The 24,720-nt window shown below is 47.5% G+C and overlaps 1 protein-coding gene across 3 annotated transcripts in view; it reads right to left on the reverse strand.

Moving 5' to 3' along the window:
• FRMPD3 (FERM and PDZ domain containing 3) overlaps positions 1-24,720 on the reverse strand; it is a 131,884-nt gene that overhangs the window by 16,423 nt on the left and 90,741 nt on the right. For 2 of the 3 annotated variants that reach the window (XM_072815321.1, XM_072815322.1), the window contains exons 3-9: positions 24,093-24,200; positions 21,185-21,316; positions 19,681-19,800; positions 14,638-14,774; positions 14,179-14,305; positions 12,087-12,176; positions 10,169-10,348 (exon numbers count right to left, since the gene is read on the reverse strand). In XM_072815321.1, the coding sequence (XP_072671422.1) occupies positions 10,169-10,348; positions 12,087-12,176; positions 14,179-14,305; positions 14,638-14,774; positions 19,681-19,800; positions 21,185-21,316; positions 24,093-24,197 (891 nt within the window). In that variant the 5' untranslated portion in view covers positions 24,198-24,200. Of the gene's footprint in view, positions 1-10,168; positions 10,349-12,086; positions 12,177-14,178; positions 14,306-14,637; positions 14,775-19,680; positions 19,801-21,184; positions 21,317-24,092; positions 24,201-24,720 lie in introns of those variants that run through there. The other variant, XM_072815323.1, reaches the window with a different exon arrangement.

The raw sequence follows: 24,720 nt of genomic DNA on the forward strand, positions 1-24,720 counted from the left end.
AGGTATGAGAATCATACTTTCTAAACCAAAAATCAAGGTGCGTGGACCGACAGATCATTTCATCTGAGTTGAGAGCATATTTATGGTTAACTCATACTCAAGTGTCAAAATTAAATCAACCTTTAACTACACATTTAATGAATTACCTTTACTTAAAAAAAAGATTAAAATTATATAATATCGTGTGACTGCTGCATGGCTGTATTTGTGTTTGTCAGGGCCCGGCAGATATGTGGGCCAGATTAGGAGAGTTGGGGTGAAAAAAAAAAAAGGAGAGTTGGGGTGAGTCCTAGCTAGAGTCCTGGGAGTCCTGGCTGGACTGGGGAATATCCTTGATAGAAAGTTCCTGAATCCACGAACTATCTCTTGATCATCTTTATTTTTTATTTTTTTAAAGATTTTATTTATTTATTCATGAGAGAGAGAGAGAGAGAGAGAGAGAGAGAGAGAGAGAGAGAGAGGCAGAGACACAGGCAGAGGGAGAAGCAGGCTCCATGTAGGGAGCCCGACATGGGACTTGATCCCGGGTCTCCAGGATCATACCCTGGGCTGAAGGTGGCGCTAAACTTTTGAGCCACCAGGGCTGCCCTCTTGATCATCTTTATAACCCATCTTGCCCAGTACCTAGAATAGCTCCCATGACATGGACACTCCATGCAATACTGTGCCTTCTGGGCCCAGTTCTCTCGGCCTGCAGACCTGCTCAGACCTCCATGCCCTCCCCTTTTTCCTCAAGTATCCTCAGGATGTTAGCTGGTGCCCTCTGAAGCAGTTCCTTGGTCAAATACATGTGTGAAACACTGGGTCAAACAAAAGCTATGCAGAGAGACGTACTTATGGGAACTCTCAGACCCTTTCACATAAGAATGTGCACTGCAAAATGTTAAGAGGTGGGCTTTAGGATTCCAGTGTTTCCAAATTATTTGACCAAAACCATCTATTTTCATAGAAAGTCTCATGGTAGTCAGTTGTATTTTTTTTAACCTACTCTGGGAAGTCTTAGCATACTCTGTTACTTTTGTTCTTGACCCTAAATCAGTCAAATTGAAACGGGGGTTGGCTGCTTGACTGTTTTGGTGACTTGGCACCGATATTTCAACAAAAGATGTATCTCCCCCAAATCAATACCTTTTCAAGAAACCTTCCCGATATCTGTATTGTGATTTTGAGAAAGTGTAGCTTGAAAATAAGTTTGGGCCAGACGAAATCAGCCATGGGAGCATTCCTCCCCCTGGGATCAGGGCAGTGGCCTCCAGATAAAGACCAATGAAGACCAATGAAGACTGGCTGAAGAGGGAGCCATGGGGCCATGACTCACCTTGACTTCTGGGGGTTCCCAGACCAGGCATTATGAGCTAAAAGAATTAGGGTGGAATGAATCCTTCTCTGACTGGTGAGGTAGCTACTGCAACAGTCCAGATGAGAGAAGATTAGGGTATCCACAAGGGCAGTGGCAATAAAAGGAACATCATGGAGGACTTGGGTGAACTTGGTCACCAACTAGACTAGCCTTCTTGGCTTGGGTCATCACCTGGGGAACAATTCTGAATCCAAATCATCTCTTCTTTCAAGTAATGTTGCAGAAGTCTCCTCGCTATCTCCCAGGATCCTGACACATAGCTCAAGTTGACTATTTTGTAGCCCATTCAGACTAGTGGTTGGCAAACTTTTTCTGTAAGGGGCTAGACAGCAAGTACTTTAGGCCTTGTGGGTCATACATTCTGTTGCAAAAACTCTGCCATTGAAGTGAGAAAACAGCCATAGACAATCCCTGAGCTAAACAGTGGGTATTATGGGGTTCTAAGAAAACTTCATTTATAGAAATGAGCCATGGGTCAGGTTTGGTTTGATCTGGGAGTAAAGCTTCTTTCCAGCTAAACACAATTGCACATATTCATTTTCACACCTCTCAGCTTGTTTCATTTGCCAACACCAATCCCCTTATCCTTTGGAAATTCTTCTCTTAGCTTCTGTTTCCATAAGGTGATACTGGGTTCTGATTCTGTCGTCTCTGACCATTTCCATCTCTCTCTTTGGCTGGCTCTCCTTGCACAGCCTCCCAAGAGTCACCACCCTCAGCCTGTTTCTCCTCTTCAACTCTTTTTCTTTAAAGATTTTATTTAGTTATTTGACAGAAAATGAGAGAGAGAGAGAGAGAGAGAGAGAGAGAAACACAAGCAGGCAGAGTGGCAGGCAGAGGGAGAGGGAGAAGCAGCCTCCCTAGGAGGAGCCTGATGCAGGACTCAATCCCAGGACCCCAGGATAACAACCTGAGCCTAAGGCAGATGCTCAACCACTGAGCCATCCAGGTATCCTACCCCTCTTCATCTCTTTTCCTATCTCAGTGCTCGCACGTTGCTACGTCTCTATCACACAGTCTGGTGCCAGATCAAATCCTATCTTGAATTGTTTTGTTAGTACACAATCCAATAACACTGCATGCCATGGTAAGGCATCTGGATTCCACCCCACGGGCAATGAGTTGATGATACTCCTATGGAGCTCACTCGATATCATCAGGAAGAAGAGGAACCATCTGGACTCTGAGGAACAACTGGCTCCTTTCTCTAGTAAGAGGGGGACCAGGGATGAGAGATCACCTTTGGGTCTTTTTTTTTTAAGTTTTTATTTTAATTCCAGTTAGTTTACATACCCTTTGGGTTGTTATTAAGAAGGGGCAGAGGGAGTGTTTGTACCTTTAGTTAATGGATGCTTCTGGGTCACAACAGAATGATCAACCTTGTATATAGCCAAATAGAGACATAAGGGGAATGGGATGGGGGAAGGGAAGAGCGCCGCCCCTCCTGTTAATGGCAGAAGGAAACATAGACGTTTGGCTATGGATAGCTGCTACCACCATTACTAGGAGGACTTAAGACTGACTAGGCTTGCCTCCACAGTATTCGCAGACATCATGCCTGCCCCTGCTGCCATTGCTTTATTTCAGGCCCTCCTTGCCTTCCTCCACTACCAAAACTTCTTGAGGCATATATGAATAGGTGACAAGTGGGCTGAGATCCTGAGCCCCTCGGCCTCTGGGTCCTGTTGCCTCTGGCCACAAGCTGCCTCATGTGTTTATTCTAGTGGGCCACAAAAATTGTAGCATTTTTCATGATACGGAAAAGGGGGAGCACATGGTAACCTCAGGACTTCCAGTAGCCTCCTGGTAGGCCTTCCTGCCTTTAGTCTCTATCCACTTCACTCCACATTGCTGCCCAAGGTTCTCAGACACAACTCTCACTTAAAATTTCCAATATCTTGTCACCTAAAATCTATTGCCCTCTTTTAAAAAAAGATTTTATTTATTTATGTGAGACAGAGAGCAAAGAGAGAGAGAAAGAGCAAGCACAGAGGGAGAGGGGGACGGAGAAGCAGACTTTTTATTGAGCAGAGAGCCCGACTTGGGGCTCGATCCCAGGACCCCGAGATCATGACCTGAGCCAAAAGGCAGACACTTAACCGACTCAGCCACCCAGGCATCCCAAACCTGCTGCCTTCTCATGTCATATAAATCCTTTAGGACCTGGACCCTACAGCTCCAGACAAATCTCCCACTAGCTTGCCTGTGCCCTCTTCCCACCCCTGCCCCTCTCCTTATGCTCCAGCAATGACACCCTTTCCAGAGATGCTAAATTCTTTGACCACTTTGTATCTTAACTCACGATATTCTCTCTGGCTGAAATGCTCCTGTGGTCCACTCTGTCCACCCAGCAAATTGGTCTATTGCTGGTGGGCTGGCTCATGGACAGCATGACCCACCAATAGATAGAGCCATTCATCCTAGAGCAGGGCCAACATGAGTGGAGCTTATAATCTAACAGGAAATCAGACATCCATCAAATAATCACACAAAGGAATATGAGTGGTATGAGTGGACAGTATGGTAAGGACCATGAAGGAAGAGTACAGGGAGTCATTGAAACAGAATGTCCTGGATCTGTGTGTGGGTACGTGGACGTGAATGTGTGCTCGCGTAACTAATTTGGTTTTGGAAGCTGGAGAGAGCTTCTCTGAGGGAAGGGTATTGACTGATGAATAGAATGACATTCCATTTGACCAAAGTACAGGCTGATTGGCTTAAAAGACTGATGGAAAGATGGACGGACTAGCTGGCTGCAGAGCAGTCTGACTCACCAATGCCCTGGCTGACAAGCTGGCTACAGGACAGGCAGAGTGCCTAACTGCCTGACACCCGGACTGGCTAGCTGCCTGGCTGGCTGGCTGGCTGGCTAATGGACAGCTCAGAGGCAGAGTGGTTAGCTGGCTGATTGGCTTACCTGTTGGACTTAACTTCAGTTTTCCTCCTTATCTCTTTACCTTCAATATAGCCTGATGTGGGTAATGAAACGGCACAAAGACAAAACCCTGTGCACAGAGAAGGCCAGGCACATCCCCAGCTGGCTCAGCACAGCACATCAGGAATCCATCCTCTGCGTGCCCACACAGCCAACTGGGGGCCCCCAACATGGGCCAAAAATAATTTGTCAAAGCAACACAGATGTTCTTTTCGCCAGCAGGGGTAAAAATCAAATCAAAGGCAGGCAAGCAAAGAGGTTGGATAGGTTTTCTTAGAAATCTTCAAAAACATTTTATTTTAAATAGGATTTTAATGATCATGATGTCTAAAGTAATGCCTGTCCCTACAGAAAGTGCTAGACCAGTAAAGCTCAAACACGAGAATAGGAGACACACAGGGCCCCAAGAGATACCTTGGGACATTTCTTTGATGATTTCTTTTCCCCCTTGTGTGCTTCTGTGGTAATGGGGTATGGTAATGGCCCACTGATGTCTCAGTCCCAGACTGCTGTCTCTTGGAGAAGGAGATTTGCATACTGTCTCACGTTCAATCCACTAAGAGCAAGTAAGCAGAGTGAAAAACTGTAACAAAATATGCCCAGGCCATCTTCAAATGTTCAAGGAGAAAAGGGGGATGGTGTTAGAGACATGGGCAGCCATGAGAAGGCAGTGTAGGGATTAACTCTCTATGCCCCTTCCCAGAGTGCTTAGAGGGTGCTAGGAGCTTGAAGGCATCCTACACTTTGGAATGCCAGCTAGGAAGGGGACTGGCCTTGGGTAATCTCATTGTGCTCTAGCATCTCTGAAAACTAGAACAAGATGGAAATCTGGGGACACAGAAGGGTAAGGTTACGAGATGCTAGTCCTTGGGCCCAGGGGGCCAGGACATTTGGGGTCTTGCCTCCATGGCACTGGGGAAGGCTAATTGGACATAACCAGCCAATTTGGAAGCAAGGCAGCACACTTTAAGGCAGTGGTTCTCAGGCCAGACACACATTATGATTGATCACCTGGGAAGCTTGAAAAACATACATACTCCAGCCTCACCTTACCTCCCCCCCACCCAGAATTCTGGTTTAGATGGTCTGAGAGGAAGGGCCCAGGTAACCATTGGCTTTTAAATCTCCGTACATGATCCTGATGTGCAGTCAGTGCTGAGAACAACTGCTTTGAGTCAATAATCTTAGTTTTACCAGGCCCTTCCAGAATTTTCCCAGAGTGGCATATCTGGGAGGAAATGAGCCAAGTGTGGTTTCTTTTTTTTTTTTTTTTTTTTTTCCAAGTGTGGTTTCTAACTTCCATGTTCCTTGTTAAGGAAATTCAGATATTCTTTCTTCAGTATACCTTACACAGTGGCATGCTGACAAACACTAAACCACTAGTTCTATCAAGTCCTGATGTGCAGTGCTTGCCAATTTCCCTAGTGTACATATTCCCACCATGGCTGCTTTCAATTTATCCATGTGATGTCACTGAATGCAGAGTTGGGAAAGATGCGCCTGTGTAAAGTGGCTCCAGTGTGACACTGAACGTAAATGACAGACTCCTACTGAGCCCAGGGAAGCCATTCCCCAGTAGGCGCCTTCCTAGACCTGACCCTGCCAAATCCTTCCCTTTGTTCATGCATGTGGAGAGGCACCACTCAGTAGCCACAACACTGCTGATATGGAGTGCCTCCAGGAAGCTTCCTTAATCTCCGAACTAGAATTAATTTTGCCCTCTTCTGTATTCTGATGTGCTTTTGGTACCCCTTCTCTGGCACCTTCTTTGGGATGCCATGTATTGACACACTTCTATCTCTCCAACATCCCAGAAAGCTTCTTGAGGGCAAGGAGGCCTGTCTTTTTGTTTCATGCCTGTATTTCCCATTGGGGAGCTTCCTAGCAATGCTGAGTTCATACTAAATAACTTGTCAGAATGGAAGCCTGGAATCTTTTTTTCCCTCCCTAATTCTTTTTTTTAAGATTTTTATTTATTTATTTATTTATTCATGAGAGACACACAGAGAGAGGCAAAGATATAGGCAGGGGAGCCCACTATGGGACTCGATTCCCAGGACCCCAGGATCACGCCCTGAGCCAAAGGTCTCAACCACTGAGCAACCCTGGCGTCCCACCTCCCTCACTCTTCCTATTTTTCTCCCATCACCATATCATCGATCCTACCTCTGCTGATTTATCTGCCAGAAGTATATAAATACCATTCTATTTCATAGCGCCTGGACTCATGGTGATACACAAAGCAGGCATCTCTGATTACAGATGCATCTGATCTCATGTAACAAAACTTGAGTGTGAGCAGAACGTTTCTCAGCTGCATCTGTCTTTAACGTAGGATATGAGAGTCTCCTACTTGAAGGAATCTCATGGTTATGTTAGTTTCCTGTTGCTTCTGTAATGAGTCAACACAAACTTAATGTTTTAAATGATACACATCTGTTCTCCTACAGAGGCGAGAAGAAGGTCAGAAGTCTGGGTCAAGCCTCCCTACGCTAAAATCAAGTGTAGATAGGGCTGCATCCCTTCTGGAGGCTCTAGGGAAAAATGGCCTTTTCTGGCTTCTGGAGGCCACCCACAAGCCTTGGCTCACGGCCCCTGAATCCGTTTTCAATGCCAACAAGGTCAGCCCGAGTCCTTCCTACCTCTCATTACTCTGACTTTCTCTCCCACCTCCCTCTTCTACTTATAAGGACCTTTGTGGGGACACCTGGGTGGTTCAGGGGTTGAGCATCTGCCTTTGCCTCAAGGCATGATTCCGGGGTCCTGGGATCAAGTCCTACAATGGGTTCCCCTGCCTATGTCTCTGCCTCTCTCTGTGTTTCTCATGAATAAATAAATAAAATATTTTTTTAAAGGACGCTTTTGATGACACTGGGCCCACCTGGATAATCCAGAATAAGTTCCCTATCTTAAGGTCAGCTGATTTGTTCCATCTGCAACCTAAATTCCCCTCTGCCGTATCACATGATCCAGGGTTCTGGGGATTAGAGCACAGGTATATTTGGGAGTGGGCCATTATTCTGCCTAGGAGAAACATTCCAGTGCAAAATGGATCATTCTCCTGTGTTTTTTTTCATATGCACTGTATCGCTTGCTTCAAGTAGCATGTACTTGAACTATCCACCACCTGGCGGTTGCATCACCTACCTAAACATATGCTGTTTCCCACTCAGCAAGGTGCAACCTTCTCCTAGCCCCCTCCATTCACCAATGAGATGTCCCATTTATCCCATAATGTGGTCTCTCACCTCTCCAACCACCCACAATTTGGATCCTCTGTGTGCTGCGTGCAGAGCCCCGGTCTTCAGTGTACCCAGGATCCCCAGAAGCAGGCAGTAAGGGTTAGGTATAATAAGACATATACGTTGTGTGTGCAAGAGAGGAACATATATGGGCATACATGTGCACGCCCATGGTGAGTCCATATGTTTCCATATGCTGGCTCTTTTACATGACCACTGCTGTCCCTCCAGCTCAGGCCCTGCCCTTGTCACTTCACCCCTGCACCAGTGCCACCAACCCCACCTCGCCTCCCTGGCTTCCCAGCAGCCTTGCCTTTGAAGCTTTTAACCAGCTTGTTCTGCCCACCCTCAATCTCCAATCTATTTTTCTCGTTATTGTCCTCTTCAGCCAAGCAACTATGCTTATCTACCTGCACATATGGCTTGCTTATTTCCATGCTTGCTCTCTGCCTGTGGACACATCCCACCTCTCTCTCAGCTAATCCATGCCTATTGCTTCAAGATCCAGCTTAAAACACTCTCTTGTGGGAAGCCAGTTCTGGTTGACCCCTTCCCGTTCTTTCGTTCCATGTTCTGCACAATATTCACCTGCAAAATTTACTTCCTATTAACTCTCCGTCATTGCTGTTTTGCTTTTCAAACAATAACTAGTCTAATTTGTTTAGTACTCGCTACGTATTAGGCAACATGCTAAGTAAGACCTTTTTAAGTACGTTTTCTCAGTTAATCCTGAACCACCACCTTTGCGGTAGGCCTTTCATTGTGCAGTTGAGGAAATCAGTGTTCAGAGAGGTTTAGACACTTTGTCAAGGCCACACAGTTAGGAAGTGGTAGAGCTGGGAGTTGAACCTGATCTGTCTGATTCCAGAGCTCCATACATGTTCTGATGTTGTGTTATTAAGGCAGGCTATGTGTCTTTGTGGGTCTAGTCTCCCCAGTAAGAGTGTGGTCCCTCCTGGGCAGCATTCATGCGCACACCTGTGGCTGGATCACTCCTAGAAATGAGAATAGTGCTCCTCACTCAGTCTATACCCACTGACCCTGTACAGCTTGGTTTCTTCCGGAGCTCTGGCCCCAGAGGTCAGTGGTTCTTAAATCTGGCTATACTATAGAATCACGTGGGGGGCGCCTGGGTGGCTCAGTCAGTTAAGCATCTGCCTTTGCCTCAGGTCATGATTCCAGGGTTCTGTGGTTGAGCTCTACATTGGACCCCCTGCTCAGCAGGGAGCCTGTTTTTCCCTTTCCCTCTGCCTGCCACTCCTGCTTGTGTTCTCTCTCTCTCTCTCATCAAATAAATAAATAAAAAATATTTTTTAAAAAAAGAATCACTTGGGGAGCTGAAAAGTAAATAAGTCCTGATGCCCAGGCTGCACCCCGACCAATTCGATCACAATATCTGGAAACAGGACCCAGGCATCTGCATTTTTAAGATGCTCACAAGGAAATTCTATAGGGCAGCCAATGTTGAGAATTACTTGTACGACACAGAAAAAGATTCCGTCAGAAAGTCATTCCTTTATTTTAAACCCTTTTTTTTTTGTTTCTCAGGAAGTCACATCTACCCTGCATGCATCTTCCTGTTTTTCCTCTCTCTTCCCTACCTATCCATTTGGCTTTTTACCCAAAAACATCTGAGGAGGGCAGCGATCATTGGTTGAGGAAGTGGCCGCAAGTCAATTAGAGATCAGCTCCAGGCAGGTTCCTAAACCAATGGGAATACTGGAAATCACAGGTGGAGAAATTAACATATTAAAGCTTTCTGAGTTTCACAAAGACAAAAACAAATAATTTGCTCTTTTAGCAACAGCAAACACTCCATCTCTTAATCTGCTAACAACATCTCCCCTTGGGAAATCCTTTAAGAAAAGAAGATTGCATCTCCTCTAATAGCTTCTGCCAACTGGCAGGCAAGCCTGCCCCCCACCCATACTGGTTACTGGGTGTTCAACACGAGAGCATGGAGGGGCTGGCTGACCGTGGCTGCCAGACTCTGCACAGGTAACAGGTGCTTGCCAGTTGGAAGGAGCCCATCTCTGGAAAAGGTTCTAAGATTCTGGAAGGATGGGACTCTGGGAGGTAAAATGTGGACGAGGTTCTGCCTGTTGCACGTCTCCCCACCTCTTTAGGTCTGTCCACATACTCAGGCATCCCTGCCTCCACAATTCCAAGGATGTACTCTGGTAGGGTTCCACAACTGGTGGGCACATATCCCTTCTGCTTCTGGGGTGACCAGATAGGGCCTGGGGAGGGCCACTGTCTCTGGGGCTGGACCAGTTATCCCATCGTTCCACACAAGTGCTGTGCTGTGACACAAGAAAGATTGGGAAGCCACAGTCTGGGGATCACTGAGAGTTGCATTCCCCTGCCCTCTGCTGAAGACCCCATGTGGGTTGATGTGCAGTGCAGCCTTCCCCAGCACTGGCTGACCCTAGCAGGTGGTCAAGACAGCATGCCCCACACACAGGGCTGAGAGAGGAAAGAAAGAAGAGTGTGGAGGGGCCCAGGGTCGGAACTGCTTCAGAATCACTGACTCTCACTGACAAGGCTCAGACTCTCCTTTCTCTCATTCACTTCTTCCTCTGGTCCTAGGCCTGTCCCTGGAGAGAAGGGGCTCCACAGAGCTGGGCTCACCTTGGCATCCATGATGCTGGTCTCCACCCGGGCCACGCCCTGGTTCTCCCGGAACAGCTGGATCTTACTGATCTTGCTGAACTCCGACAGCACAGTGGTGAGGTTGGTTTTGAGGTCAATGACGTGGCTGATGCCGTGACGGGGTCCCACCAGCAGAGTGGTGGCTGACTGCTTCTCGTCCTAGGGTCCAAGCATGGCAGGCGGCATCCACAGAGAGAAGGGTGGAGGAGGTGACAAAGGAGGCAGGAGGAAACAGAAAATAGGCATTGAACTGGTTCTGCTGGGAGGTCTGGAAACATCTGGGGCTTTGGGCCAGGACGGGAGGACAACGGTGAGGGGAAGATGGTATGGGGTGCTCCTGTTCTCAGGGCAAGCCTGGGGTCAGTCACCGGTTTCAATGGACACCTGAGGCTCAACAACTGGCTAAATGAGGTAGAGAGTAGCGGGGCTGGCTCTAGCACAATCGTGATGTTGATGAGGCTTGTGTTTTAAAGCTCTGCTGCATCCTCTTCCGGCCAAGCCTCAGGAGGTGGGGGGCGGGTTTCCATTCATTGCTGCAGGCCACTCCAGGCCCCCCACCCAGGGCTCTGAATCCTGTGACACCAGTGGCATCCTGTGTCTGTTTTCTACATCCTTGCCCAAGAGCCACTTAAACCTACACTCCTCACCTGGTGCCAGAAGCTAAACGGACACTCTGCCTAAGGTGTTAGGAGTTGAAAGGGTGCTTAAGAGCAGGGTTGGGGGATCTGCCTCCCAGACATTTGCTCTTTAATTGGCAAAACCCAAAGGAATGGCCTATAAGGATTTCAGCAGTGGTGTTTTGGTGGGGGGGGAGTGCAAGGGTGGGGGGTGGAGGAAGGGGGTAGGACTTTCAGGGATCTGCAAATCCCAGTATGTAAATTGTCTACTTCAGCGCCTGATGGACTGGATTCCCTTAAGTGGTCCTGACAGGCTCCTGAGCACCATCAAGCCTGAGCCCTCTGCTGGTCCATTCCCTGGCATTAGCATCACCCCAAGGAACCTCTTTAGGTCTGCTATAGACACTTTGATAAGCAGCTTTCCAGCAGTGTGCCCCACGAGCATGATAGTATGTTCCCCAGAGCATGACAGGCACCTGGATCCAGTCAGCAAGGTGATTTGAATTTCCTTTCACCACAGCTCACCAGGGTGAGCCAGCCTGGGGCACAGGTTCAGGGGGACCAGCTGTGCATTGCCAGACAGGGCGTTACTGCAGTAGAGGCCTTGGGCAGGTAGGGGAAAGCAGGCAGACTCAGAGAGCCTGGGATCGGGGGGCTGCAGGGGTATGGGAAAGGCAATGAAGCAGAGCAGGGAATGGCAAATTCTGGCCCAAGGGCCCAATCCAGTCCATCACCAGCATTTGTACAGCCCACACTCTCAGAATGATTTTTACATTTTTAAATGACTGGAAAAAATTCAAAAGAACCATATTTTGTGACACATGAAAAATCACATGAAATTCAAATTTCAGTGCCCATAAATAAAGAGATACTGGAATACAGCCATACTCAATGTGTCTGCATTGTCTGTGGCCGTTTTTGTGCTGCAGTGGCAGCTAAATAGTTGTGACAGAGACCCGCGTGGCTTACAAAGCCCAAAACACATGCTATCTAGCTCTTTACACAAGAGGCTTGCTGATGCCTGAAATCGAGGAAAGGAGATGCAGAAGGGTCATGGAGGGATAACCAAAAACAAATATGGCCTCCTACTTGACCATTTTACCAGAGGTGGGACTAGAGCACCACGGGAAGGGAGAGGGAGGAAGAGGAGGAAGAGGAAGGTCTTTAGAAATATTTGCTGGCAGAGAAGGCCACCCTAAGGCTCTAGTGGAGTCTCTCCTGTCCCCACCCAAGCACAAGTGCACATAAGGGACTCCCTCCCTGCCATGGCCCTCACTGACCAGTCCCACAGTGTTGAACAAAACGCCCGTGAAGGTCGGAAGTTCGTTCAGAATTCGAAGATACTGGAGCTTTGCCTGAATTGCAGAGCCCTGTGGAAACAATCCATCCAGACATGTGAGAAGCCTGAGTGGCCCAGGAAAAGCAAACATGTATCCTCAGGAGGGAATGTCAACATCGCAGGACGAGGTGCTAGTCAGACTCATCAGCAAGCCACACTGGGTGTGTGAGGAGACCCTCAGAAAAACCTGAAAGGAAGGCTCTATTTGGATGACTCCTGTCTCTAGCCATCCCATCTCCCTTTCTAAACCTTCCTCCCACCTCCCAATCCCAGTGCCTTCAAAACCCAGCTGATTCATTTTGTTCTTGGGACAATTCATCAACACCTTCCCCAAACTCAGACAACCCCACCTCATCTACACCTCTGTCCTGAGATGCCCTGTTGCCACCCTGGGACTGGCCAGCCCCAGCCAGGGGACCCAATCAATGCCTTTAATCCTGAGCACCCCTAAGCCTCAAGCCTGCTCTTCTGCTACCATCTCCTAATTAGAGAAGTCTTTTTCAGTGGGACCAGCCTCCCCCAGACATTTGGGCCAGGAACCTGTGTCAACACGGGGCTCCTCCCTTGTGGGCCACCAGCCACCACATATCCTTGACTGTACCTCCTAACTTCCTCTCCAATCTATTTACTCTCCTTTTCCTCAACCCCTCCACCCCACTGTTAAGGACAGCAACCTAAAACAGTTTAATCCTGTTGGCCACTGGCTTAAATCCTCCAATGGCTTCTTGATGTCCACAGGATGAGGCATACAAGGTGCTCCAGGAACTGGCTCCTGCCAACTTCTTTGGCTTTCTCTTGTGCTCCCCCCTCCCCCAAGCATGTCCCTAGCACTCTGTGTACTTGCTTATGCTGAACTATTTGCATTTCTTTTCATGCACAATGTTCTCTTATATCCCCATGGTCTTGTACAGATGGTTCCACCTGCCTGCCTGGGAGTTCTCCTCCACCCTCCTCCCCACCCCCCCATCTCCCCCTCAGCTAGACAAACTTCTCTGTCAAGACCCAGTTCTGGCATCAAATGCGCCACTCCCTGGCCTTTGCTATCTCTCTCTAAGGCTGGGTTGAGTGTGCCTCCTCCTCCGTGTTTCCAGAGCCCCCACGCCTGTCACACAGTGTTGTGACTGTCGTGTTTCCCCACTAGTCTGTGCCTGACTTGAGGGCGGGGAGCAAGCAGGCCCTCTTCATCTTTGCCTCCCCAGCCCAAGCATGGGGAGGGGGGGTCCCTTAAAAATGTTTCCTGAGGAGATAGCCCAGGAGCACTGATGGTCTCCCTCTGGGAAGAAACAATTTGATTCAATATGCACAGCAAGGTAGGCATGGCTTGACTCTCTGGGGAAATCTGCATCTTTTGAGAGAAGCTCATGGGTAATACAAGGAATCTGGAATGGATGGACCAGACAGGATGCGACTGTGTCTGGTGTCTAGGTCTGTGGGCTGATCTGGTGCCTTTAACCACCCCTCCTGGGAAGGAAGGGACCAGAAAGAGAGAGACCTTCAGGGGTGAAGGGAGGGGAGAGGAAGCCCTCAGGGGGCATGAGAGGATGTGCAGAGAGCTGAACAGGGCTGTGAACCCTCAACCCAGTGACCCATTCTCTAGATCAAGCCTTGTCTGACCAGGCTGCACTTTGATCTCCCGGAATTCCCTCTCCCCCAGCTGACGAATAGAAGGCTGATGAGGGACAGAGCAGTCCTTTCCATGGAAAACACAGCAGGTATTCAATCGGCACTGATTCAGTGGGTGAAATGATCCGAGAATTGCCCCCTCACGCATCTTGGCCCCTTTGCTTTGAGAATCCCAGGCTCTCTCAGGGACCTGGCCCTGAGGAGTCTCTGGGTGAGGCTCAGGCTTGAAGAAACCCCTCTCCACCATCATCGCCCATATCCAGCCAGGCTGGATGTGTACCCAACTCCAAACCAGTGGGAGGGGGTCCCCAAAAGATCAGATCTGCCGGGAAACCACACCGTAGACACCCCTGCCCCCCGCCATGGCCACTAGTTCTTGAGCAGGGCACCCAATGGATGCCACTGGGTACCTTGGTGCTACTGGAAGGATGCATTTGGTGGGCCTTCAACTGCTGAGATAGAGATTTCCGGAGGTTTTTCTCTTTGATGCCCTGTAGGAGGGAGGGGGGAAGAAAGGGTTCCAGGCCCCATTCCTTCCTGAGAGCAGAAGAAAAGCAAGAAATTAGTGAGCATGACAGAATGGGACAGAGAAAGGAAAATGGCAAGGCCAAAATTAGATCTGAGAGGCAGAGGGAGGGACGGAGCCTGCAAGAAAAAGAAAGAGGGATGGAGCAAGAGAAACACATTGGCCCCACCTCCCTGGAAGAAGCCAGAGCTCAAAGGCATCATGGTCTAGGTGTGAGGAACTGTCATTTTCATTCCTAGCCCCGGCCCTAAGATTCCTGAAAAGAACAGTGCAGCTCGACCTGTTGCACTTTCTCCCTCTATAGCTATTTTCTGTCTTCCCAGAGGGCCCTGTCAGAACTCACTCTACGTTCTTGAGCGAGATCTTCTGACTAGGTCGAGTGGCTGAGACCGTGATATAGATGTGAAGGGCGGCGAGGTCCAAAAGCATCTCTGGCTTGGGTTCCATTCCAAAGCGTTCTCGGATAACATCGTTCCGACTCTGCAGCAGAGAGCAGTTCAAAGCCATCAGTTAAAAAAGGTGTTTGCTCTCCAGCCCTCATCCCCCGATCTACTCCATGGCACCCCAGAAAAGCATTGCAGCATAAAGTAAGACATCCTAGATAAAGGGGAAAAGGAAGTTTCTGCCCTTGGGGAAGAGGCAACTGAAGAAACTTGGCTCTCAGGGACACTATTTGCTTCATTCATCAGATGCTGGGCAGGCTTCTCAGTGACAGATGCACACAGTGGCAGGGCACAGATGGGCAGATCATCTAGATCACTGCAAAAGTGAGACATGACACCACTTTCTTTCTTTTGTCTTGTTACAAGAGGCCTTCCTGCCTTTTATTGGAGGCCTAAACTCACTCCCCAGCCATACAGGGATCCTCTACTAGCTAGGTGGGAATAAAGAAAGATACTGGGAGGAACTCTCCATAGACCTCAGACCTCAAAGCCCAGGGTGAGAGATGGACCATAGGGATGGGGCAGATATTCTGTTCCTTGAGGTCTGAAAGTCAAAAGCAGCAATGAGTCAACAGAGAAGCCCCTAACATGACAGCCCCCAAATCCTGAAGGTCAGAGTCCCAGCTATTAATGATTCAGCCTGGGTTAGACCAATTGCCCATTTGGCTGAGGTGAAACTAGGATGAGTTAAGGGACTAGGGAGCCACAATGGTATCACTACAGCATAGGAGAGAGTAGAAAAGGAATGCTTCATCAAGGACCATCTATGTAGAAAATCCAAGGGAGGGACACCTGGATGGCTCAGCGGTTGAGCGTCTGCCTTCGGCTCAGGTCCTGATCCCAGGATCTGGGATCAAGTTCCGCATCGGGCTCCTTACAGGAAGCCTGCTTCTCCCTCTGCCTATGTCTCTGCTTCTCTTTGTGTATCTCATGAATAAATAAATAAGATATTTTTAAAAATCCACGGGAATCTACCAAATGCTTAATAAAACTGATGAGTTAGGAAGGCTGCAGGATATATTAGAAACATACAAAAATCAGTTGCGTATCTACATGCTTGCGACAAACAATTGGAAATTCAAATTAAAAGTCAAAATACCCTTTACAATAGCATCAAAAACTATGAAATCATTAGGGATAAATCTGTCAAAAATAAGTGAAAGGCCTGTATACTGAAAACTAGAACACACTGATGAAAAAGACTAAAGAAGACCAAAATAAATGTAAAAATATCCTATATTCATGGGTCAGAAGACTCGGTATGGGGAAGATGTCAATCCTCCTCGAATTGATCTATAGATTCAACCCAACTCCAATCAAAATCACAGCAGATTTTTGGTAGAAATTGACAAGCGAATTTTAAAATTCAATGCAAAGAACCTAGAATGACCAGAACAACTTTGAAAGAACAACAAAGAGGATACATGCGACCTGATTTTAAGACTTACAAAGCTACAGTAATCAAGAGTGTGATGTTGGCATAAAAATAGATAAGTAGATCAGTAAAGAGTTCAGAAATAGACCCACACACATATATAGACAACTGATTTTTGACAAAGGTGCAAAGGCAAGACAGTGAAGAAAGGAGACTCTTTTCAACAAATGGTGTAGGCACAGCTGGATTTCTTTTTTTTAAGATTTTATTTATTTATTTATAGAGACACACAGAGAGAGAGGGAGAGAGAGAGAGAGAGAGAGAGACAGAGAGACAGAGAGACAGAGACACAGGCAGAGGGAGAAGCAGGCTCCATGCAGGGAGCCCGACATGGGACTCGATCCTGGGTCTCCAGGATCATGCCCTGGGCTGTAGGCAGCACTAAACCGCTGCACCACCGGGGCTGCCCTGGATTTCTATAGAAAAAGGAGAAGGAGAAGAAGGAGGAGGAGGAGATGAAGAAGAAAATTGGTCGATACCTTGTACTGCATAAAAAAAATTGTCAAAATGGATCACAGACCTAAATACAAAATCTAAAGTACTAAAACTTCTAGAAAAAAAAAGGAGAAAATCTCTGTGACCTTGAGTTAAGCAAGGATTTCTTAGATATAACATCATTAGCATGATCCATAAAAGCATCATCCATCAAAGAACAAACTGAGAAATTGGATGGACTTCATCCAAATTCAAACATTTGCTCCGTGGAAGATACTGTTTAGAGAATGAAAAGAGAATCCATAGACTGGGAGAAAAACTGCAGATAACTTATCCAACAAGCAACTTAGATCCAGGATATATAAACAAGTCTCATAACTCAGTAACAAGAAGATGAACAACCCCAATAAAAAAGTATGCAAAATATCTGAAAAGATACTTGACCAATAAAAGATGTATGTTGGCAAACAAACACATGAAAAGGTGTTTAACATCATTAGTCAGGGGGAAATGCAAGTGAGAGGAGATACTACTGAGATACCACTGAATACTATTAAAATGACTAAAAATAAATAAATACTGACAATACCAAGTGCTGATGAGGATGTAGAGAAACTGGAATGCTCATACATGGCTGGTGGGAATGTAAAATAGTATTACCACTCTGGAAGACAATATTGGAATTTCTTTTTAAAAAAATGAAAGAAAGACAGGTCTACCATATGATCAAACCATTCCATTCTTAGGTGTTTACCCAAGAGAAAGGAGAGCGTATGCCATACAAAGACTTGGGCAAGAATGTTCGTATAAGCTTTGTTTGTAGTAGCCAAAAACCTGGAAACAACCCAAATGTACATCAGTAGGTGAGCTGATAAAAACATTTTGGTACATCCATACCACATAATGCTACTCAACAATAAACAAGAATGGAGTAATGATATACACAACAACAAGGATGGATCTCAAAATCATTAGGCTAGGTGAAAGAAGTCAGACAAAAATAAAGGTATGTACAGTATGGTTTCATTTATATAAAAACTCTAGAAAATGTGGATTAATCTATAGGGATAGGAAGCAGGTCAGTGGTTGCCTGGGGGTTGAGGGTAGGGAGGAAATTACACAGAAGCTTGAGGAAACTTTTGGGAAGTACTGGATATGCTCAGTATCTTGATTGTGGTGATGGTTTTGTGCATATAGACATATGCCTAAACCCATCAAACTGTTGTTTTAAATATGTTCAGTTTATGTGTCAACTAGACCTCAATAAAGCTGTTCATTATAAAAAAGAAGAAATTACAGGTGAAGTCCCTATCATCCCGAAGGGGAGGGACAGTGTGAACATGGTCTTGACACCAAATTCCAAAAACAATTGAACCAAGATGATCCCTGGAAGCTTGGATGAAGAAATTTAGGGCCAAGAAAATGAGAACCAGACTTAAAAAATGCATAGAGGAACCACAACACATCGCCCCCAGAGTGCTGGTACAAGAGCTCAAGGCTGTTGGAGAAATGTTCCTAACATTTTAGATTGTTAGAAGGAACAACCGTGATGCCTCACAGCACATCTGCAGGTGTTGTTGTCATAGACATCATTAGAGATGAGTTCTCAGCTTATTTTTCTACTCTTACACCAAGCACTTTGGGTGTTCTGTGAGCATCTAAGACTCAACGTATCCCAAAAATGACCTTAGCTTTTCCCCAAGCCCATTCCACTCCCTGTATTCCTTAACTCTACCAGATACACATTGAGTCAAAGCCCACTGGTTGTACCTTTTTGTTATTTCTTGAATCCCACCCCACTCCATTCCAACCTGCCCTGGTTCTGGCCTCCATCATGTCTCCTTTGGATAACTGCAATCGCTTCCCAGCTGGCCTACTTCCTCGGCACTATGTAATCTTTCAAAGTGGCTCATCTGCCTGGGTGGCTCTCCTTTTCACATTTCTGTATCCCCACCCCACAGCAGAATTTCTTTACCCCTGGCTACCCATGAGAATCACCAGAGGAATTTGGAAAATATCAACATCTGGAGCCCATTCCCATAGATTTTGATTGATTTGGTCTTGGGTGGAGCAGGACATTTTTTTTTTTCAAACCTTCCCAGGGGATGCTAAGTGCAGCTAGGGGTAAGACCCACTGCACTAAATCAGTGGTTCCAACACCATTGGACATGGGAATTCCTTGGACAGCTTGTTAAAAACATGGGCCTGAATCATTTTGAAGTCAGAGCCTATCAGGCCCTTCACCACCTTGCTTCCTGTCTATCCCATTTCATTTTTTATTGCTCCTCACCTCACATTCTGCACTCCAAGCATAATAAATTGCTCACAGTTCTCTCACCAAACCATGCTGTTTCATGCCACCAAGGCTTTTTAGGTGCCTGCCACTTTGCCTAGAATGTGCCCCCTCCACTCTATATCCACACACAGCAAACTTACACTCATCCTTCAAGGCCAAGAGCATGCACGCATCACTTTCTCTGTGAAGCCTCCACTGTCCTCCTCCCAAGAAGAGTTGGTAAGCTGCTTCCTGGCTGCTCTTGCTGGCACTGTACCCTGCCATGATCATAGGACCGATGCACTGTTTTATATGCACTCATGCATAGGTCTGTTGATGAGATCTAGTGGGCTGGGACAGTTCTGTGTTTACCTTGATTGTTAGCACCTAGCACAGGGCCTGCTCCACATTAACGCTCAGCGAATGTTTCTAGAAGAACTGAATTGGGAATCATCTTACTGGAGCTAGGCATGGGGGGTTGGGACCCCCTGTTACCCCAATGGGCTTTGGAAACCTTGAGATCCTGTGATGGTGACAGAGTTACAGGGTTTGCTTGCTCCCCAAAACGGATGAGATCTTTCCATACACACAGACAGGACTAGAGCCACAGCCAGCTCTGGTCACCAGGCCTAAACAATGTGACCATGTGCCTACAATGGTGGCAGGAAAGGAAAGGGTCTTTAGAGCTACCTGAAGGATGGAGTACCTTACAGAGTAACTTCACAGTGATGGCAGAACTGCCTGACTGCTTATTTGTCCACTGGGCTGCCTGTCTGGGTATCCCCAATCAGACTCTACCTGGATGTACAGGTACTCGAAAGCAGCAGGATCCCGCCGCAGCAGTTCCACGGGGTCTTTGGGGAAGAAGCTGATTCGGAAGAGGCATTTCATTCCTTGGTAGTGTGTCCGCTGTACCACCTGAATCCCAGGGAGGAGAGGGGTGAGGAAAAGAGATCTGGGAATCTGTGGCTGTAGCAAGGAGAGCTGGCTTGGTGCTTCCTCAAGGCAGGGCTTGGGGCAGAGCTGGGCTGTTGCTCATCACTCCCCCCACCTGGCTCATCCCGATGATCCTTCAAGGAAAGGTCTATCCTGCCCCCCTGGTCCAAAGTGACTATAATTTTTAGATCACATCACCAGGATGTGGCCTTTATCCACAAATGGGTCTAAGGCCCAAGATACGAGGTGGGAAGAAAGGACTCCTGGGAACTTATCCGACACTCTTCTTGCTGTGGGACTAATGCCTTTACCCTGCAGAGAGGCTCAGCACCAGCAGAGGAAGTTGCTAATTAAAAGCCAAATGGAGGTTTTAAAAGCCCAATTGGAGGTATAGGTGAGACAAGCTGGCCAAATATTGGTAACTGATGAAGCTGCCATAGGCCATGAGGATTCATGATACAATTTTTTAGACTCTGGTGTATGTTAGAGGTCTGTTTTTGTTTTTGGTAATAAAAAAGTTTAAAATTCCATTTGGAAAAAGAGCCTGATTGAACTCAAAAGGCCTCTTGAGGGGCTGGGGGTGGGGGTGGGGAGTTGAATAGGCCACCCTTTCAAGCTAACAATCTTCGCATTTGGCTGACGGCTAACCTTGAAGAGTTTTTCTTTCCTAAAATCCTCTCTCTCTCTCTCTCTCTCTCTCTCTGTGTGTGTGTGTGTGTGTGTGTGTGTGTGTGTGTGATTTTGGTTTTTGTCGCATTCACATCTCCATTTAGGCATTTCTTTTTCCCTTCCCTCACCAATCTCTTCCCTCCTCTGGGAATCCTGATCAGCTCTGGTTTGCCTATCTGGCTCTTTCTGGGTGCTTTACCATTGGTGAAACACCGGCCAGCATTCCTGGCTTTCCCCAGCCTCTTTCTCCTACTCTGCCTTGGCAGTTGACATGGGTGACATGCTGCTTGTTCTCGGCCCCACTCAGCCCACCCTTGTTCCGGTCTTGGTGGTTTCAGTACACTCTGCTTATTGACCTTTTCATTTTAAAGACTGTCTGAAGGCTGAGTTTCCTCTCAGAGGCAGAAAAGTCTAGCAGGCAGGGCTTTTAGGAGGCAGGAGGCTTGACAGTGACTCACCACTCCATACCCTTCCCACTAGAGACCAAGATTCACAATCTCCATGCCCTTCCTAGGTCACAAGGAACACAGCCCAAAGTCTGCTGGATGTGGTTCATGTAGATCTTAGCTGAGAGCTATAACTTCTGCGGGCTGGCTGAGCCAATCATGATGAATTTTCCAGAAAGAAGGTACCTGGAGTCCTCTTCCCTAGTAGAGGCCACATGCAGCCCTCAAGCCATGCTGAAGGAGTTACTTACATAAGCCAGGGGCTGCTTGTCCTGGAGAAGCAGGAACTTGTGATTCTGTTCCAGCCCGGCATATTCAAGGACGAGGGCAAAGTGCTCAATGCACCTCAAGGAAAGCCGGTCCTGTAATGTCACCATCACGTCCTGTGGGAGAGATGAGAGCCTTGAGAGGGAGACAGCTCCATTCCAGTTCTGCGCTACTCTCAGCACCCAACATGGGAGCGGGAGACTGAACACTGAACAAGAAAGATGGCTCCCAGGGAGGAGGCTGGGAAAGGGGCCAGAAGGAGACACAGGCCTTTAGGATGGCCCAGGTCTTCTCTAGGATGAGGACAGTGACCCATGAGGACTTGAGCCCTGGGGAGCACCGAACGTGCAGGAGGTAGAGGGAGGGGTTTCAGAACTTGGCCTGGCACAGGCATATGGCAAAATGTGGTCACAACCCTCCCTCCCTCCTTCTCTCCTTCCACTCAAAATGTTTTCCAAGCACATATCAAGTGAGCCACCGAATAAGGCAGGCACTATGCTGGTTCTCCCTTCACCTTCCCTAAGCCGGAATGTTCTCTCTAGTCTGTCTACCAACCCTTTTCTCAGGAACTCACAAATTAAGGGCCATAGTCATGTGATTAAAAGTAGACTCTTTCTAGATTCAGAATCTAAATTGAATGACTGAGTTACTGGCAGAATGTTCATTTCTTTTTGTTTGTTGCTGGCTTTCAGAGAATCAATTTAGCGACTTGAAAAATGTGTCCGCGCAGAGGCACTGTGTCACGTGTCTTGTGTATAGTCATAAATCTGACTTCTTCTGGGCTCTGTCTGCTCTGCTGCCCTACTTTTAATATTAGGATGTCTGCAAACACATCCTTGGGGGCTGCCCAGATGTCAGTTTTGTGACTTCTGCCATCTATTTGCTGGGACTTCAGCATACTCGAGGCTGCAGTATGTGTGTGTATGTGTGTATGTTTGCCTGTATGTTCAGGGAGTCAGCCCAGCTCAGCCCCTGGAGGCCAGAAAGAAGCCTCCTTGGGAATGAGAAGCTCCCTTACAGCCAGGGTTGCCGAACAAGCCCCTCAGTGAATATTAAAAGACGCTAAGCCATTCAAATGTGAGGCTGGAAACTGGTGGGTACTTGAGAGTATTTCTTTGTATCATCCAAGTAGCCACAGAGGTGCCAGTATTGCTGGAGCTCTGGCAGGGACAAATGAGGTTTTCTTTGCAGTTTAACTGCACTAGAATTGTGGATGGCCAAGCTGGTGATTGCCAACTGGTGTTACAAGTGGAACAGCCCCCGTGCCAGACTGTCGATTCACCCAGGTACCTCTCTGGGACAAGTGGCTTGGCAGCTGCTCCATGTTCCATGAATGGCCAGTGTGTGTTCCTTCCCTGAAGTAAGGGTGAGATCACAAGTCAGGGGATACTGCTGTCCTGGAAGGCTGGGGCTACCTGGAAGCAACAATGTCATTGTGTCACAGTGTCATTGCAAGGTGGGGGAAGAAGCCTGGGCCAGGCCAAGTTCCAAGGAGCAGATGTTCTGGGATGGAGACAGATCTACAAGGGACATACCGGCCCATGAATAAACACCACGAAGGATTCTGCTGCAGAGAGATATCCATATCTGGGGGAGGGCCATGTGGACACTCCTGGGTGGCCTGGTTGTGCTTCAATGTCTCTCCCATAGACTGAGACCTCCAATAGGCAAGAGACCATCCCAGGAGCCCCTAAAGAATATATTTTGGTCTGGGGCCCCTTGGGGGACCCACCCAGGCCTAAGCCTTCCAAAGAGACTCTCAGTTCAATCCACAAGGGTTAGGCCCAGTATTTTACGACTTGGGCGCTATTGGCACTTTGGGCAGGACAATTCTTCATCATTCAGGGACTGTCTCACTCCCTCCAGGGCACTCAGCATCTCTGACCCTGAGACACTCAATGCCAGGAGCACCATAAACCATGTGATGACCCAAAATTCCTAAATGCTGTCTGGGAGGGGAATGGCAACTCTGGCTGAGAAACATTGGCAAGGCCAACTCTGAACACCTGATAATTCCTCTTAGAGAAGTTTCCTGGCTCAGGGGTTTATTTATAGGGTTGTCTTGGCCACAGCCTGGGGACTTCAGGATGACTATTAGCCAAGGTGGGTTTTCTGGCAGCTGCTATTCCACTGGTTGCATGGAAATTCATTTTGGGGAATGGCATTCTCTTTCTAGATGGAGTCCAGAAGGAGCAAGAGTGGTTACTTCTGTCCCATTTCAGAGTTGAACCTGGGGTTTCATCGTTTCATTGCCTCTCTTCCTCAGGACTAAGGGAACCACTACAACTTTCAGACAACTAGCTGAGCTCTTAAGAACAGCTCAGTAACTGCTCTTCCTATGAAAGGAGTAGCCAAAGGGACTGTTGCTGGACGTTTCACATGTTGGTTTGGTGCTTAAGATCTGGTTGTTATGTTAAGTGAAGCATGGCTAAGCTAATCTCCCAAGAGATTGTGTTTGTTGATTTCTGTGTGTAAGTGTGTGTAGGTGTTATTGTAGCAATATAAATCACTTTTGCTTTATAAATGTTTTAATGATCTTCACACTCCTTAGCTCCTCAGAGTCTTGAAGGATCCCTTATAACACTGACACAAAGGAGTTCACAAGTGGGAGTGTACAAACATGCACTCATGCCTGTGCATACATGTGCAGGCATGCATGCGTATGCACTCACACACACACACAGTTGCGCACTCAGGTCTCCCCACCCCCACCGCCCGCTCATCCAAGGGCTGTGTGTTCTTGCAGCCTGGGGCTCACAGAGGCAGAAGTTCAAAGGCCACCTTGCTTCCCAGCAGCAATTCTGTGCAGACTCAGGGACACCCATGAACCAGCAGCCTTGTGTGCCCTAGAAAGGACAGATGCTAACCCGAGAGGCGAGACCCTGTATGTACCTTAACAGTGGTCCGGCCATCAAAAGTGAATGATTTGATCTGCCCATTTTCTAAGAAAACCTTCAGGACGTTGGGGATGAGGAGAAGAGCTTCTTTCTTCATCATTTTCTGTGAATAGGCAGGAAAAGGTCAAGGAGAAGGGCTCATTTAGAAGGCAAAGGGGAACCAGAGATGGGGTATAGAGAGGAAGAGAATGGAGCAAGGGAAGGAGACAGGGAGCCACAGATATGGAAGGACAGAGAGACAGAGGAAAGAACAGATCAGTGATGATGTCACCTGCAGACCAGAACCAAATGCTCTCAGAAAACACTGGGCCATGTCAATAGTTAATCCTTCATTTGATATCACGGCACACCCCCATTCTACTGTGACTCAAAATTCCACAACATAGGGTGGTGCTTGGCCCTCAGAGACCAGATGGAAGGCCTCCTTAGGACCCACCTCACTTGCCTGCTCTTACGTCCTGACTCTTCCCATTCCACCAGGCTCTTCACACCCAGAGATCACATCCATGTTCCTGCCTTTGTGCTCCCAAACTCCCTCCTCTCCCATCTCCTTTCTGACCTGGCCCCTGCCTACTTCTCCAGAGTCCTGTCTTGCCAGGACTGTACCCACCTTGCTCTTCCAT

The sequence above is a fragment of the Canis lupus genome, chromosome X, assembly GCF_048164855.1.
Source record: "Canis lupus baileyi chromosome X, mCanLup2.hap1, whole genome shotgun sequence".
NCBI classification, from domain to species: domain Eukaryota; kingdom Metazoa; phylum Chordata; class Mammalia; order Carnivora; family Canidae; genus Canis; species Canis lupus.